General features: G+C 43.3%; 1 protein-coding gene across 2 annotated transcripts in view; it reads right to left on the minus strand.

Annotated features, from left to right (window-relative positions):
* Positions 1-3817: 3817 nt before the first annotated feature.
* The window catches only part of pdlim4 (PDZ and LIM domain 4), a 45359-nt gene continuing 31988 nt past the window's right edge, over positions 3818-17188 (minus strand). The window contains exons 4-7 of one of the 2 annotated variants that reach the window (XM_085797211.1): positions 15017-15324; positions 12835-12992; positions 6237-6378; positions 3818-4278 (exon numbers count right to left, since the gene is read on the minus strand). In XM_085797211.1, coding sequence (XP_085653337.1) covers positions 4074-4278; positions 6237-6378; positions 12835-12992; positions 15017-15324 — 813 coding nt within the window. In that variant the 3' untranslated portion in view covers positions 3818-4073. Of the gene's footprint in view, positions 4279-6236; positions 6379-12834; positions 12993-15016; positions 15328-17188 lie in introns of both variants that reach the window. The other variant, XM_085797210.1, reaches the window with a different exon arrangement.

Below are 17188 nucleotides of genomic sequence, written 5' to 3' on the forward strand. Positions count from 1 at the left end.
GGTCAACAAAGTGGTGGCTGGTTTGGACGTGAGTGGAGAGGAACTGCTGAGTCAGCATTGACAGACAGAGATGAAGAAGATGATGATGGTGATGGTGATGCTGCAGTTTCTCTTGTATTTCTCTGCAGCTTCAAGTGTTTATCTTTAAACTGGACTCAGTGTTTATAGATGAGAGAAAAAAGAAACTGAATTCTTTCCACGCAGCGAAGCCTCAGAGTTTCTCAGTGTGGGTCTGTTCACTGAGCCGCTCTCTGCTAATCACATATTTACTGCACTCAAGTAAACCGAAGAACCAGAGAACAATGAATCATGGGCCCTTCAGTGTTTTTTTTTTTATGTCTGAGGTGTGTCCACTTCTAAGAAGAAAACACATCACACACTCTTATTAACACACACACACACACACACACACACACACACACACACACACACACACACACACACACACACACACACACACACACAAACCTCCAGTCAACTCAGCTTTGAAAACACTCGGATCATTAGGTGAAGTTTGGCTCTGACGTTACAGATGTTTCCCACATGTAAACACTGACCACACAAAAACCTTTCAGAATAGTAACTAACTGCTTTGTTTACTTCCTCCTCCTCCTCTTCTCCTAAGACTTGTCTTGTTTTCTTTTTTTAATTCTTAATTTCTCTGATTTCCAGGACGTTAAATGAAGTCTCGCTGAAGGATCAACGTTATTTTGATGACATATAAAATTACTTCTCACCTCGTCCTGGTTTCCATTTACCAGGATTTCCCTGAATGTGACTGTGTGCGTTAGACATTTGTCAGTCTGCTTACACACACACACACACAGCATGTGACGAATATCAACACATTTGCAGAGCGATTAAGCTTAATTAAAAAAAAAAAAGAAACCATGAATACTTCGCCACCGCTGGCTCTTTTTCCAGACAGGCACCAGATAAACTGAACTTTAAAACCAGACAAATTAGCTTCTTCTTTTTTTGTTTTATATAGAAACAGTTTAAATTTAGAAATTGAGACTTATTTACCTGAAATCTCAAGGTTTAGCTCTGAAAGGAGATGTGTGGATGATGTGAGCTGCAGAAATTCAAGTGGACACAGAGACAGGAGCGACTCATTCAATAATTAAAAGTTGTTTTTCGTCGCCCAGATGTGCACAGCTGTCATAAAGAAAAGAGCCTGAACGTGACGACTTCTGACTCGAGGATTTTGTTTCTTCGTCCATAAATGTCTCTTTTCTGAGTCTGAACTAATTTTTACTGTTTCTAATTTTTTACTTTCTCCTCTGGATTTTACCACATCCTGAACTGACGACTGTGACAGGACAAAAACATGATGAACTTTTCTTCACTCCTGGTTGAATCCCATTGTGCTGATTCCAGAAACAGACCCAATTAGTTTTATATTAGTGAATTAAGTCAGACTTTATGTGTGTAATATTTGACAAACTGAGAAAACACACTTCTTGTGGGTAATAAAGTCAAAGTCAGAGACACAACAAGACTTCAGGGCTTCTCTGTAGTGAACGTCTTGTGGTTGTTTAATATCTGTTGTGAGGAGAAATCCAAGAGAACGACCACGTCTTGGTGTCATGGTAATGCACTTCTCATTTTATTTAGATCCTAGAAAAAACAAGCAAATAAGAAAAAAATCCAGAATACAAAACAAGTGTTTGTAGAACAATAAGTTAAAACACAGGAGGAGGAATCACGTAGAGACACAGGCTGAAGGCACATGAGTGAGTGAGTGAGTGAGTGAGTGAGAGAGAGAGAGTGAGTGAATGATGTGTTAAAGGAAATCACAATAAAAACAAATATGTACAATACCGAGAACACAATGTGGCAGCAATATAATTTTCACATAATTTACAAGATAACTAGTACAGATGTCAGACCAGAGGCTACGCAACATTGTTGATAGGAAAGAAAAAACAATAATGGAGATCAGCACTGCAAAGAAAAAAAAAAAACATTTTCCCACCTCAAATTACAAATAAAGTAGTTTTGTTAGAAACAGTTTGTAAAATCAGGAATAAAAAAAACCACCCCATTCACTTCACTATTCATATGAAGCCAAAAGAGAGAGAGAGAGGGAAGAAAACCGACGCCATGTCCTCGTCTCTCTTTCTTAATCCCTCCCTTGCTCTCGGGGGAAATGTAAAATATATATTTCATTTTGTTTTCTGGACGCGAGGCCGTGAGCAGGAATCTGAATCTGAATTCATAGTCGGAAGGGAATAAAAAACTAAAACCCGCACTTCCAACTTCTGTCTTCCAAAGAGGAGCTGTATCTGTGTAGTGGCTCCAAAAAAAAAAAAAAAAAAAAGGCTAAACAAAGTGAATATCACTCCCATATGTTGGAGACACACGTCCAATCCCAGTTTAACAGATTTTCTGACAGTTTTCTACGGCTCCCGTCTCTTTACTATACTATTTCTTTTTCTTTTTTGTTTAAAAAAAACAAAAAAAAAGCACGAGTCACGAGGGTCTGGAGAGAAACCTGAGTGTTTTTAATAAACACGTCCTGTGAACTCTGTGCTCTCGTCTCTGTGAACTTTAAATTCTTCACTGCGAGTTTTGAAATTCCTCTCTCAGTCAGGTGCAGGAGGAGCCAGAAGCACTTCATCTTCAAACTGTCACGGATTCTCTGCAGACGATTTTGTCGATTAAAAAAGCTTGGGAGTCGGGAGTGGTAGAGTTTGTCACTGAGCTGCGAGGACACGGCCGGTTGGTTGTTTGTTTGTATTAGCTAATAGCTGCTGCACATGAAAGGCTGCGCTACAGGTAGATCCCACCTGATCTACTCACTCATTATTTAACTGACAGATGTAAAGAGATTTTCGTAAAGAGAGAGAGACGTTCCCCAGCTTCAGAAAGTCCAGAAGATTAAAAAACTGCGACAGGAGAATAATGTGGAACTGTAACATGGTAAAAAAAAAAAAGACACAGGAACCTTTAAAACCCGTTCACCAAACATAAACATGACATCATCAAACCCTCAGGTGACTGTACGACATCCCAGTGTCTCCACAAACACCTGGAGACTCCATAGTGGATACACCTGTGTGTTGCTTTCTCTGTTTGACCCTATGTGACCCTTGGTAACCACGGTGATGGTTAATGTCACAACAAAGCCATGAATCTGAGGAGGTTTTTGTCTCACTCATCCAGAGTTGAATCTAAAACAACTGGACTGAAAAAAACCTCTTGGAAACATCCGAGTCGGATCCAACTTCCTCTGGGAACTCTGGGAAGTTCAGGTGAAGTCTGCAGAACTGCTGACTCATGGTAAGTGAAGCTCAAAATGCATGAGACAATGAACACAAAGCCCTATTGGACTTATGGGTAAATCTGTCTGTGAGTATGGACGCTGTGGGGACACTGGGATTGGACCAACTGTTGCCAGGGAAACGGTTGTTATAATGACCAGACTCCTCTGCAAAGTTTATTTCAAACAAACCAATCAGCTTCATAATCTCTTATCGTAATAACACACACACGCACACACATACACACACACACACCAGTGATCTATGATTAAGGCTTGACTGAAGGTTGTAATTGAACATTAGATATGATGCCGGTAATAAACTGATAAACTTTCTCTTCTTCTTTTCTTCTTCTCCCCTGCTCAAGTCTCATTTCTTCTTTAGTAAACTATAAAAACTTTGTTTATGAAACTTTGATATGAACGTCGCTCTGTTATTGTGACCTTGAACTGGTCGTCTCGTATCTAAGGTATCTAATGTAAACACACTGATGCAGAGATGAGGGCTGTCGTATCTGATTGGGACGTAAAAAAAAACAAAAAAAAAAACAATGTCAGCTTTTAGATGTGTGTGATCCGCCCCGAGCCTTATCTTTATTTTTAATCAATATACTCAATATAAACTACATTTATTAGGTCTGTCAGTGCAGACATGCTGATATAGGATCAATAAATACATAAATATGATCAAATTGATCCAATATTAACATCCCTCCTCGACAGAACCTGATAAACGTCGGCTCGGGCGCTCAGTAGCCCCGTCCTCCCACATTTTGGTTTCCCAGTTATTTTACGCTGCGCCTCCGTCTCACACCAGCTCCACCTTGGAGTTGGGGTAAACGGCGACGACGTCGTAGCCCTCGGGCGGCTGCACTCGGGCCTTGGCGTGGGTCTCACAGTACAGATTGTCCTCGATGAAGAAGTAGCCTCTCTGCTTCAGGTTGACGCCGCAGTCGTCGCACATGAAGCACTCGGGGTGGTAGAGCTTGTCCCTCGCTTTGACGATGGTGCCGCTGGTGATATGAGAGAAAAGACGGAGACAGTGAGGACACATACACGAGGTTTTCTGTTTTTACACTTTACAGGTGTTAAGACTGAACAAAACAAACCAGCACAAGATATTTTGAAATGTTATATATAATATACATACTGTATATTTCTATCACATATTGTACATGTGAAGATAGAAGTTTACAACAAACACGAAAAACCCAAAGTAAAATATATATTGAAATTTCTAAATTTCCATTAACTAAAATTAAATATCGTTCAATGATTTGAATAATTGAAGGTAATTTAATTCAACTGTTTCGACATCTTTTACGTTCAGGATGAGGTTTCCTCCTGTAATGTTTTGTTTGTCAAGAAGCAGAATTGTTGTACTGTTTGACTGTAACCTGCTTTAATAAAGTTATTTCTATTTGAACAACATGGATCAGAGTGACTGCTCACAGAGGAGCGAGTGAAGACCACAAGTAAATATCTAATTTATTAAAACAACATACATGTACAGTAACAGTTTATATATGTTTTTCTTATTGATTTCTCATTAAGTTTAAATATGTGGCTTGAATAGAGTTGATACACTTTATACATGTATGTTCTATTTCCTATGGACATATATGGACATCCAACACGTGCATGTGTTTATGAGTTGGGTCATTTACATGTGTACAACATGTTTCAGCCTCCCTGAAGACTTTAGACAAACATAAACAAACATTTATTTTTATTCTCAGCCTTATATGCAGTGTGTTTGTGCAGTCTGCATATGTTTGTGAAGTCTTTGGGGAAAAGCGGAGCAGAAATAGTTGAACTCTCACAGAGTCAGGCTGCCGAGGATGAAAATGGATAAAAATGCATAATAGGAAAATGATGCAGCGACGATGCCAACTGCAAAAAAAAAAAAACACAGAGCGCCTTAAAAGGGCGACTGCAGGCAGCATCATCTTCATCATCTTCCTCTTCCTCGCTGCAGAGCACAGGCAGCTCTTTAAAAGGCAGCGCGGTGACTCACAGCTGTTCGTTGAACTATTATCAATGCAAATGAACTGTTATCATATTTTACAGCAGCAGTTTGAATGCATCTCATCACCACTGGTCATTTTCTGAACAGTCTTGTGTTTTTATTCTGCAGAGCTGGTCTCTGATCAGCGCTGGGTTGAGTCAGAAATCACTCGCTCATGTAGTCGAGGGCGTCGCTCGCTCAGATTTTCCTCTGTGAGGTTTTGGAGCCGGCGAAACGTTTCGGTCACGAGCTTCTTTTTTTAAAAATCAGTGGAGCCGCAGCAGTCGCAGGATAAACTCCTGACACCGTCGTCGTCGTCTACTGCGCTTTTTAAAAAAAAGAAAATGCTATAAAATATGCTGCCGGGTCATAACAGCCTCATTGTGCCATGCCATGCTCCCACAATGCACTCTTGTTCAGCCGATGACATCACTGCTTACCTGCAGCTGCTTTAATAGAGGAGAGGGGGAGGGCGGGGATTACCGGTGCATGAGCTGTCTTTGGCAGAGCGGGGTGTGCACGTGCATGTGGAAGTTGTATGTAACAGTGTGTATATGTTCCTAGGTGTGTGTGTGCACAGTGTGTGTGTACAGTACAGTGTGCGTGCGTGGGAATGGGTGCGGACGGCGGCTTTGGTTTAATCATTAAAGTGATAAATGGCAGCAGATTTGACTGAGGCTTGTTGGTGCAGGAGTTCAGCTCTTTGTCTCAGTGAAGAACCTGAACTCACCTCCAGGTAGTTTCACTTATTAACTTTGTCACGACAAGAAACATCCTCCATAACTTTTAACCGCAAATGTGAGAATAAATCATTTAGATTTTGAAATCCCAAGTTTCCTCTTTGAAGTGAAAAGTAAACTTGATGTAAACTGTAATGAATGAAGGCGTCTCTACGGGAATGACACACTGTTATAGGAAACAAACTGAGGTCATGATTGTTATGATTCATTCAGTGACACTTACACGATGCCGTTGCAGCAGCGTGTGCACTGGGGCAGCTTCTGCAGACCAGGCATGGGACTGGTGGGGATGGGGCTTCCCAGTTTGGGGATGGGAGACCGGACTGGAGACTTCAGGCTCCTCATCCTGTCTGTCGGAGAAACACCTGGGGGAAAAAAACAACAGAGTAAACACAGAAGCTCTGGACTGTGGATGGTTTTAAAAAGCTGACCGAGGTGGCTCAGGTCTGATAACTGATACAAACATGGATCAATATGTGGATCCCTGCCCATCAACCCATCAATCAATCAACTATATCAATCACCGTCCGGTTTGCCTGTCCACCTGCTGGCCTTGTGTTGCCCCCCAGGTAGAGGCTTATGCACCCAGGTCTACCTTTGCTCTTGACGTGACCAATGGAAACCTAAAATCGACATCCATTGTTTTTTTTAGTTTTTAGTATGTTTTCATCTGAACTTTGTATTCTAAGTATTTCAACCTATCTATTGCACTCACCGCACTTTCTTTCTTTCTCTTTTCTTGGTGTATGTTTGTTACTGTTGTATATTCTGGCGTGTATGTATGTATTGTATGTTTACGGCAGTTGTTTCTTACGCCGCTACTTGCCCAAGACAAATCTCCCTTGCGGGACAAAAAAAGTAAATTTGATTGATTTGATTTGAATATTTCTCTGATCAGCTTCAACTTATGCATCATGAGTAAGTTTCACACACACACCTCCCTCCTCCCACCTCCACCTACAGATGTGTGTTAACCTGTTGGCTTTAAGGCATCAGCAGCAGCCTCAGGTCACAACAACTCTTCTATCATCTGTCTTTTTGTTTTGTTCTTTTTCATTTTTGATCGATGATTTTTCCAACTGTTTTGTTTTAGACATCAAACGCGGTGACGAGTCGGATCATGCAGCTCCGTGTCACCACCACTGTCGTTCTCATGCATGGACTAAAAAATACATCGGTGTTAACACGGCCGTGGCGCTGCTGCTGCTGCCGTCATGAAGCTCGTACTGTTTCGAAGGGTTTATTTTTATTGAGCCTGTTTCAGAGGTGTTGATTCGACTTTACGATCTCTCTGGGGGGTGAAACCCGAGGTGCTGTCGTTACACGTCGAGGTGTTTCTCTCATTTTGCTGCTGCTGCTGCTCATTGAGATAAATGGGGTGGGTTTAAAGTAATGGAGGCTCTGGCTCCCGCTCAAAATTCAGCTGCAGCTCGTTGAACCCAATAAACCGACAGCAGAGGCGAGTTCGGGAGAAAAAAAAATCTTAAACCTGCAACTTCACCCACACTCACTAGACTCTGGACATTTTGGGGCCGAGGCCTCGTCCAGATCTGATCTGATCTGACACAGATCACGACAGAATAGAAAAACCAAACTATCGACGCGCTCTGATCCTCGAAGACGACTGCTGACCTCAGTGTCCCTGTAACTTGAGGTCATGTTCATCGTTGACCTCGTGCTTTTCTTCACAAACAGGACGTCGCCACTTGTTTCCACTTCCTCAGTTTCTCCGCTGCATTTTTTCCCTTTTTTTCTACACGTGATTATTCTGAAGAGGTTCAGTTGTTTCCATGAAATTCAACCCGGTGACAAAAAAAACAAGAGGGAAAAACAGTTCGTCAGTCTTCACGGACATTAAATGTGCTGATCCTTTATTGATATGAAAAAAATTACTTAACTTGGCTTCGAGTGTTGTTGTTTTTACCACAGAAAGCTGAATTGTGAGAATGGATCTGTCACGTCTCCTCTCTCTCTCTCTCCCTGACCTCTGACCTCTCCATGTCCCTGTGATTCACTCTGCCGCAGCTTTTTCCTTGAACTAATTCATCAGTCAAACAGAAGCTTGACAGGACGAAGAGTCCGACTTTACGCATCACACCGGTCTGTTACCTCCTCGACGTCGTGTGACGTTCAAGTCTCAGCTGGAAAACTTCCCCATGCATCTTAAAGAGGAACGATGCAGGATTCTTACTTTAACTATACTACATTTTTACCCAGAATCCTAGTGCTGGTTAAATCAATGACTTGTAACTTGCTCCAGGGAGAATGGAGGCTCTCTACCTTCCACCTAGCGTCTCTTGGCTGAAATCCAACCTTGTAAGATCAGAGCCTCCGACCCGGTGTCCCAACTCTCGTCTCTGCAGCACCACCAAACAAACGTAACGCGCCCCGTAACCCATAATCTGATGACAGATAAGACTACACAAATATACATGTCCTAACATCGTATATGATAAATAACGTTATCCACCGCTCCATGGATTGATTTCTCACAGGCTTCGTCGAAAACAAATGCACATGGAGGAGAGGAGGGTTAGCAACACAGAGGGAAAGCGACCGGACTTGTATAGTTTCCCTATTCATTAAAATATAATAAAATACTAGTTCACATATAAATATCAGTACAGAGTGGGAACAGTGGCTGCTGCTGCTGCCTTCTCCATGAATAACATATTTTTTATGAAGTGCGATCATCTCCAGCCCAGAAGTGTTTAGTTCTGCTCGGCTGCAGGAATGCATGAAAGGAAGGAAGGGGCAAATTTAATACTGGATATCTGGAGCTGCTCCCAGGGGCTCCAAGTGCAGCGGCCAGGGGCAGATCAGTAAAGTCCTGCACTATACAGATATACACACACACACACACACACACACACACACACACACACACACACACACACACACACACACACACACACACACACACACACACACACACACACACACACACACACACACACACACACACACACACACACACACACACACACACACACAACGACCCTTCACTGATGACAACGTGCCAGCAGAGGCTGTTCAGACCTCTCACACAGTCTAACGACTCTGCACCTGGCACCTGAGTCAAAGCACTCTCAGTTCACCTCCGACTGCTCCGTGGTGCATTTAAGGTCTGCTCGCATTAGCCGGGTGTTTTATCCCTGGGATTAATGTCAGTGTTACCTGCTGATACTTAACCTTCTGATGGAAAATACCTTTTTATGTGCAGCTCTTGTGGCTTTTTGAAAAAGGTCATGTATCAGGAACGACAGACAAAGAGCAGGATGAAGGAGCGCTTGTTTAGTCTTTTTTTAATAGACTGACTACTTAAGACCCACATGCTCTGCTGCAGCTGCAGACAGACAGACACACACACACACACACACCGTGTTTTATCTGACAGACAGTGACAAGCTGGCACATTACAACATATCTCGCCCCACGCAGCATTCATGCCGCTCGAGTGTGTCCTCCACTGTGACTAATATCAACCAGACGTATTGTAAAAAAAAAACGGCCACACACTCGTGTTGGGGCTCGTCTCGCCGCGGCCTGCAGTCGACTGCAGAGCTGCGAAGCCAGGAGTCTGAGAGTTTAAGGCAAAGCGAATCACAATATCGAAAGATAAATAAACAGATGTAATAATATACGTTTATACAGCTGTTTCGTGAGATTTTTCAAGGAAGCCAGAGATTTTTTTCAAAAAAAAAGAAAAGAAAAAGTCTTGATCTGTTTCCCCGACCGTGTGCAGACTAGAGCAGGTTCCAGTTAAATCAAGAGTTATGATGAACAGGGTTTAAGGAATAAAGAAAGTTCAAAAATGGATCAGGGGTCACACACATGCAACGAGAGGGAAAGATATATTATCCCAAGAGAGAGAAAAACACTGTAAAATACAGGAAACCCTACTGACATGATCATCAGTGACTTATAATAATAAAATAAAACCAAAAGTTGAACTAAGATCAGTTCTGTATCACTGTGCTAACGAGTGGATGATGCGATACTGTGTGTATGTTGAAGCCGCCCGTCAGACAGTCGAAGGGTTAAACCCCCCTCACAGTTAAAACCCCATGTGGACTCCCACCAGACCATGAAATCCTCACAGGGCTTTAAATCTTGTATCTTTTTCAGGTCTGTTCTGATCCGGTCAGTATCTGGAACGCTCCTGCTCCTTTTTTTTGTTTTTATAACTCTGAACTTTTTATCTTCCTCACAACATCACAGAACCGCATTTCATTTCAGGCTGATGAGACGCTCATCTCATATCCATCACTTCACTGTCTCCTTTTAACTTCCCACAGGTTTTTGAAATTGTGACACAGTGAGATAAAAGTTTCAGATCAAACTCCAGGAGGAAATCAATAATCAGTCATGTTTTGATCTTTGAGAGTCTCACGTTTCCCTCCCTCCTTTCTTCCTTTTGTGGTCATTACTCATTACTCAGTGTTGTGTCGAGCTGCCTGCTGAACAAACACCCCCCAGGAGCCGATGGAAAGTCTGGAGATAAACAACATGAGGTCGAAAATATGATTTATCTTCTTTTTTTTTGGAACTAAATAACCTTTCTGGAGTTCTGGGAAGGCCTGAGGTCTCAGAGAGGTCACCGGCCCTCATGTTTATTCCTCCGTCCAACTGTTAAAGAAACACGTCCTCCCTCCTCCGCATGTCCTCTCTCAGCTCATTTCTTTAACGATGGTGGAAATTATAAAGTTTTATCTTTCTTGCTCTTCAGAGTTTTAACTCCTCATCTTCACATTCAAAAGAAAACAACACACAGAATCATCCTGAGTTAAAGTTTGTTTTTTTGTTTGTTTGTTGACTGTCTCGGCGTTAAGCTCCCTGATTGAGCAGCTCCCTCTTTTCTGTCCAATCTCGACGGAGCCTGAGGAATTCTGGGTAAACTGACACTCTTATTTGCTTTAGCTTTAAAAGCCCCTGAAAGTCAACATGGCCTCTACAGGAGACTCCTTCAAGCAGCTACAGTGATTTAAAATCCTGACACAGAGGAATGCATTTCAGAAAAAAACAAAAAAAAAACAAAACAGGAATTTCTTCATCTGATGATTTCACTTCACGTTTTTGTTTTTTAGATTTAAAAAGAATTAATTTAAAAAGGGGCGGGATTTACTGACATCTGCAGATGAGACAGGAAGCTGTCAATCAACCTGTCAATCAACCCACTGACAGCAGACTTTCCTTTTCATCTCTTTAATCCATCAACAGTTTCACCCTCTCCTGTTTCTTCTGTCATTACCATCTGTTTTGTTTTTTTTCCCTCCCTCGTTGCTTTGAGTGTGATCTTTAAACACTGAACCTGCTGCTGCTCCTGGTGCCGCGGATCATCCCGTGTTGGTTCTCACATCGAAGTGTTGAACCAGATCTGAGATCAGCTGCGGGGGAGACAGACGGTCTCCAGGGAAACAACATCAGACTCTTTGTAAAAAAAAACAAAAAAACTGATACTATCAATGTTTTTAAAGTCTGAAGCTAAAAACACTGGCACCTTCGTCTCCTTAAAAACAGCTGCTGCTACAGATGTTTTCTTATTCAAATGTTTATTCGTCTCCACGATCAGTGCGGTAACACAACACAGACACACAGACACACAGACACGCAGACACACAACACAAAGGTTGAGTGGATCTTCTTGTTTGTGTGATTTCTAAACTTCTTTGTGTTGGTTCAGTGCAAACAAAATAAATACGACTTTAACACAGTGTGTGTTGTTATTGTTGGAGTTACTACTGTACTATTTTGGGTGTCTGATGAGAGATATGTACGGTATTATTTTTATTTAGGGATGAATGATAACTATCGGTACAGATAATTATTGGCAAATACACAGATACTGTAGATAAGTCAGATAATGACATTTCTAGAGGGAATTATAATCAGCCAATATTGCCTTGATTTTGCTCATTTTCAGTTTCCGTTCGTCCCCTGTGTTGATGATCAGTATCGTCGCTGGTTATGAGAAGCAGGAAGTTATCAAAATAAATCGTAAATCCCTATTTTTATTCTGTTTCCTGCAGGTTCACAGTGATTCACACGGTGCTCACAAGGGTCACAACATTAATCATTGACTCTCTGTAACGGGTCCTAAACCGTCTTCTCTGAATCGCTGCTTTCACAACTTCTGTCACAGAACCTGGAGAGGAGGTTTTTAGTTTTAGTTTTTTTTACAGGGATTATCGTCATTTTCATCATCATCATCATTATCATCATCATCAGCGTGGTCACATGACTCCTCCCTCCTCCGGAGCTGGAATGCGGCGCGGTCAGGAGTCGGACAGGAAAACCATATTTCTCACTTTATTGTCCTTTGTGAAGTTGTTTTTGCAGTAAATTGCCTTAAAAAAACTTCCCTCCCCTGTTCATCTGTGCGTGAGCTATTTAAACCACTTCATCTTCCTCCTGCTCTCTCTCTCTCTCCCTCTCTCACCCCATCCTCTCTGTCTGTGTCTTTCTATATAAGGAAAACTATGCCACTGAGACAGAGGAGTTCCCTCCAGCCGGGCCTGACTGAGATCTTCCTCTGGCTGAAATCATTGGAGGAAATATCTGCTCAGTAATTTCCACCGTCGACACATAAACAACTCGACTTTAACAAAACGCTGCAGGACTGTTGCATCGATGCGTGCAGGTATACCCGGGGGGAAAAACACATTATAACTGCCCTGTAACCTGCTCAACAGGTCGTTCTTGTCATTTCAACACTTTTTATCCTCCAGCCAGCGCAGCAGATTCAGACTCAGACTCACAGGAGCCGACATCAAGTTCCTGCACAATAACAGAAATTAATCTCATAAACAAACTCCTCCTACCTCCGTCCTCCGCCTCCAGGATTCCCTGCAGGTATTTGAAGGAGCCGGACTGTTTGGGTTCAGAGACGGGCTCCTCGTAGTCCTGCAGCATCTTGTAGACGTCGGACTGCGGGTCGAACCCGTTACGACCCGGGGGGGAGTGGACGGGCGGCTCCGGGCTGAAGGAGGCGAGAGAGGGAAAGATATATTTTTTAAATTTTTATTTAGCCTTTATTTAACCAGGTAAAAAGACCCGTTGAGATCGAGATCTCATTTTCAAGGGCGACCTGGCCAAGAGGGCAGCAACACACGTCGTCAACAATACCATAAAATACATTACACAATACATTACAATATTACATTATAATAAATAGGGCCATAGTACAATAGAGGTTAAAACAAAAGTGCAAGGAGCAAGGGCCCCACCATGACCAGTGACAAGGATGGTCAGCAAAGGCACCGCTCAATTGATTTTTGTTGTCAGACCTTTAGGAAGTGACGAAAAACATTAAAAGATACGAGTTCAGACATTTTCAGTTTGAGTATTAATGCCAAAGCAAACGAAATCAGTGTGATGTGATGATGATGATGGTGTTGTTGTGACGTGATGTTTGACAACGGCAGGAATGAAAAGGTCTAAAGAAAAAGATAAAACGAGCAGAGGGAAAGAAAACCTCAGAGATGCAGCTGAGAAAACTACGGAGGAAATACAACAACACTTTCCCCAGACAGACTGTGAGCAGCAGCATGTGTTGTACTGTAGTTTTCTGGTGGCTGCACAGAGTTGTGTACTTTTTACGCTCTACATGTGACTCCACAGACGTGAAGTCTTAATCACAGCAGCAGCTCGGAGCCGCGCCGTCGTCCATTCATCAAGTTTCTCCCCCAAAAAAACCTCCCAGGACGGATCATCACACTCATCGGATCCACTCAGACCTCAGGGGGACGAGAGGGAGCGAGGGGGGGGCGGGGGGGCCGACAGATGTGTCCAAACCCCGACACACTTTACTGCATGTCTGTCTCCAGACAGAGTGTGTGCGTTTGTGTGTGTGTGTGTGTGTGAGAAAGCCTGAGTTAGTGAAAGTGAGACTGAGAGACAGAGACAGGAGATGAGCAGTGTTAAAGTGTGTGTGTGTGTGTGTGTGTGTGTGTGTGTGTGTTGGAGGGGATTTTTACTGGGAGACTAAACACACACATTTATTGTCCACTTGAGGAAACGCACAATAACAAATGGCTTTTCCAGATTCCACACATCCATCTGTGCAGGTGTGTGTGTGTCCATCTCTGTTGGACTATTACAACTGACTGTGTGTTTGTGTGTGTGTGTTTTTTTTTACATAACAACACACCTGGTGAGGCGTTAACAACACAGAGGTTGATGGATTTTTAGAGGCGGCCACCGGAGACTCGCTCTCTGTGTCCTCCCGTGATTTTCTCACAGGAACGAAACCGAACTGATATTTTATCATCGGATACACTGTTAAAAAAAACTGCGTAAGATAAGAGTCACTGATAGTGAATTTACAGATTTTGGAAGGAAAAGAAACACCTGACTTCCCAAAAAGCACCCATGTGGTAACAATTTTTTGTCTTTTTGTTTGTTTTATTCAAAATTAAAGGAGAATTCCGGTCATTTTTGACTCCTAAATCGTTTTTCTGATGGTCACCCAGTGTTGGGGGGAGCAAAAAACGCAACTAAAATTGATGCAGGCAATAAACGATTGAGCAGTGCAGTGGTAATGTCCATAATATCTCCGACCGTATATTGTTGTAAATAAATCATCACAACAAGGAAAAAGTGTTTGTTTCTGTGGCGGGGAGAGCAGGCGCTCTGCGATCGGATAGTAATGTCTTTCCAGGATGTTTCAGAGTTCGGCTGTCTGAGGTGAGTGACTACATGCAAAAACACAAAGTTTATACTGTTTATACTGTACACTATATGAGTTCAGTGGTGTGTCATAAGGATTCGAGTCATGTACCATAGATATTTGATTGTTTTTTGAGTGTTTGTTGTGGTTGAAAGAATTGCCCCCATAGGTTAGCGTTGTCGCTATCCCTAGCGCCGTCTAGCCATGGTGTAACTCCGGTTTGCCTGCATCAATTTCAGTCGCGTTTTTTTCTCCCCCCCAACACTGGGTGAACATCAGGATTCAGATTCTCCTTTAACCACCAGGACACTTTAACCCCCTCCTCTCTGTCTCACCTGTGTGTGGCGCTCAGGCTCAGGCCGCTCATCTTGCTCGGCAGAGACCGGTCTCCGTTGCTGCCTCCGTACAGTCCGGCCGGGTTGTTGTACTGAGCGTGACCCTGTCCTTGTCCATGCCCATGTCCATGTCCGTGTCCGGTCCCGTTGCCGTAGCCGTAGCTGTGGCCGTTGTTGTTGGGTCTGGAGTGTCCGTTGTTGAGGTGAGCAGCAGGGGGCGGGGCGACGGGCTGAGGGGACTGAGGTTCGGGGGTGTACGAAGGTTTACGGCTGTAACCGCCGTATCCGCTGGTGATGGGCCGGAAATTCTGCTACAAAAACAACAAAAGACAGAAACAGAAGCAGGTTTTTTAAAGAAAAGTAAACAGAGCTGTTAAAGTTAAGAATCTAGTTTCATTAGACGAAAACAGACGGGTAATGGATTTATTACAGAACGCACCATTTACGCTTCGGTTCAGCAAATGAGGGTTAAAAAGAGCAGAGGAATGAGAAAACAAGCAGAGCGGTGGCCTCGCTGGAAAAACCACAATTGTTTCTGAGGCGAGGAGAGCGGTCGACGCTGAGCAGCACTGAGGTCGGAAAGAAAAAAGCTTTTTCCAGCTCATTTCTGCTCGTCCCCCTCTTTAATAGTGAAGCTTATTAAGACGAAGCTCGCATTAGATTCCCTGCAGATGTTTCTGTCAAAACAAATTAACTTGTGTGGAGTAAATATTGAAATAAAATTTGTTGTTTCTTCTTTTTCTTCCTCTTCTATGGAGTGAGGAGTTTACAGAAGCTGATGGAGCCGAGGCTCAGAACAAGACTGAAGTATTTTCTCTCTGCTGTTTAGAAGAAGAAGAAGCTGCAGCGGGAACTAATGCAGGACAGATGCACAGGCACCTCCACTTAAACCACTGTTTACTCACTGAGTGTTTATCCTGAGGTCAACGCCCTTTTCATGCATTTGTAAAAGAAAAAAAAAAAAAAAAAAGTTACATCACTGAGCAGCTCAGTGTTTACACGACTATCAGTTAAACTGCAGTGATAGCGCTGAGACCGGCTCGTCCGGCTCAGACACTGAAAACATTTACAGATAAAAGTTTTATTGCATGGCTTTCGATGATGTCAGCATCTGTTATGTGTGTGTGTGTGTGTGTGTTGGTGCTTTGAATTTCAGAGATAGCAGCAGCAGCAGCAGCAGCAGCCGCAGTGATGGTGATGGATGGTAACCGAGGGAACAGGGCTGCACACGGTCACACGTCCAGACTGTAAACATTTCAACTGAGACCAAGAGAACTGTTTACAAGTGAAGCAACGAGAAAGAAAGAGAGAGAGGAGTCACTGCCGGTCAGACTGCTGCTGCTGGAGCTATGAGCCACTGGAATGAGTGTGTGTGTGTGTGTGTGTGTGTGTGTGTGTTTGGGCTGGTTTAAAGTGTCTTAGCCGCAGGAGGTGGGGGTTCACAGCCTCTCCAGACAGGACCCCTGTCATTTCAACAGATGGGTCTGCTGGATGTCATCCTGCCCCCGCCTGGACCACACACACACACACACACACACACACATGCACAGGTCTTCTGTAATCAGCATTTTCCAGCATGCTTCTCTCTGCAGACCTCCTCCTCCTCTTCATGTACACCAACCAACCAACCAACCAACCAACCGACCAAGCGGCCCACATCTTGAACCGGGGGGAGCGCGCCCTGTCATTGCTCTGCCTGCTGCACTTAAGACAGATGATTTTCAAGAAATTCAAAACCACTTCTTCTTCCTGCTCGTCTGAAAAACCTCAGGCAGTAAAGACGGATCCAGCAGAACACGCTTTATACCTATAACCATTCATGGTTATAAGTTTGGAGCAGGAGAGCCCCCCTACCCCCCCTCAACAAACCCTGTTTGGGCAGGACGTCAGAAACACCCAGCGCTCTGCGGCTTCCTCTCCGAGTAAACCAGACACTGTGCACCTCGGCTCCCACCACACGACCAAACAGCACAGACCAGATCCTACTTATTATCCCCAGCCCCTATTTGCACAGATGTTGTTGGACCTCATGTGATTCTGATTTAAAAAAAACAAAAAAAAAATCTCCTAACTGCTGCATTTCATGAAACCTTAGACCAATAAAAGCAGCGGCAGGTAGAAGGGTGTTGACTCAGATGAACTTTTCCTCTCCTGTGACCTTTTCCTATCTTT

Source organism: Trachurus japonicus, chromosome 14 (assembly GCF_045865225.1).
Source record: "Trachurus japonicus isolate A0001 chromosome 14, Traja_1.0".
NCBI classification, from domain to species: domain Eukaryota; kingdom Metazoa; phylum Chordata; class Actinopteri; order Carangiformes; family Carangidae; genus Trachurus; species Trachurus japonicus.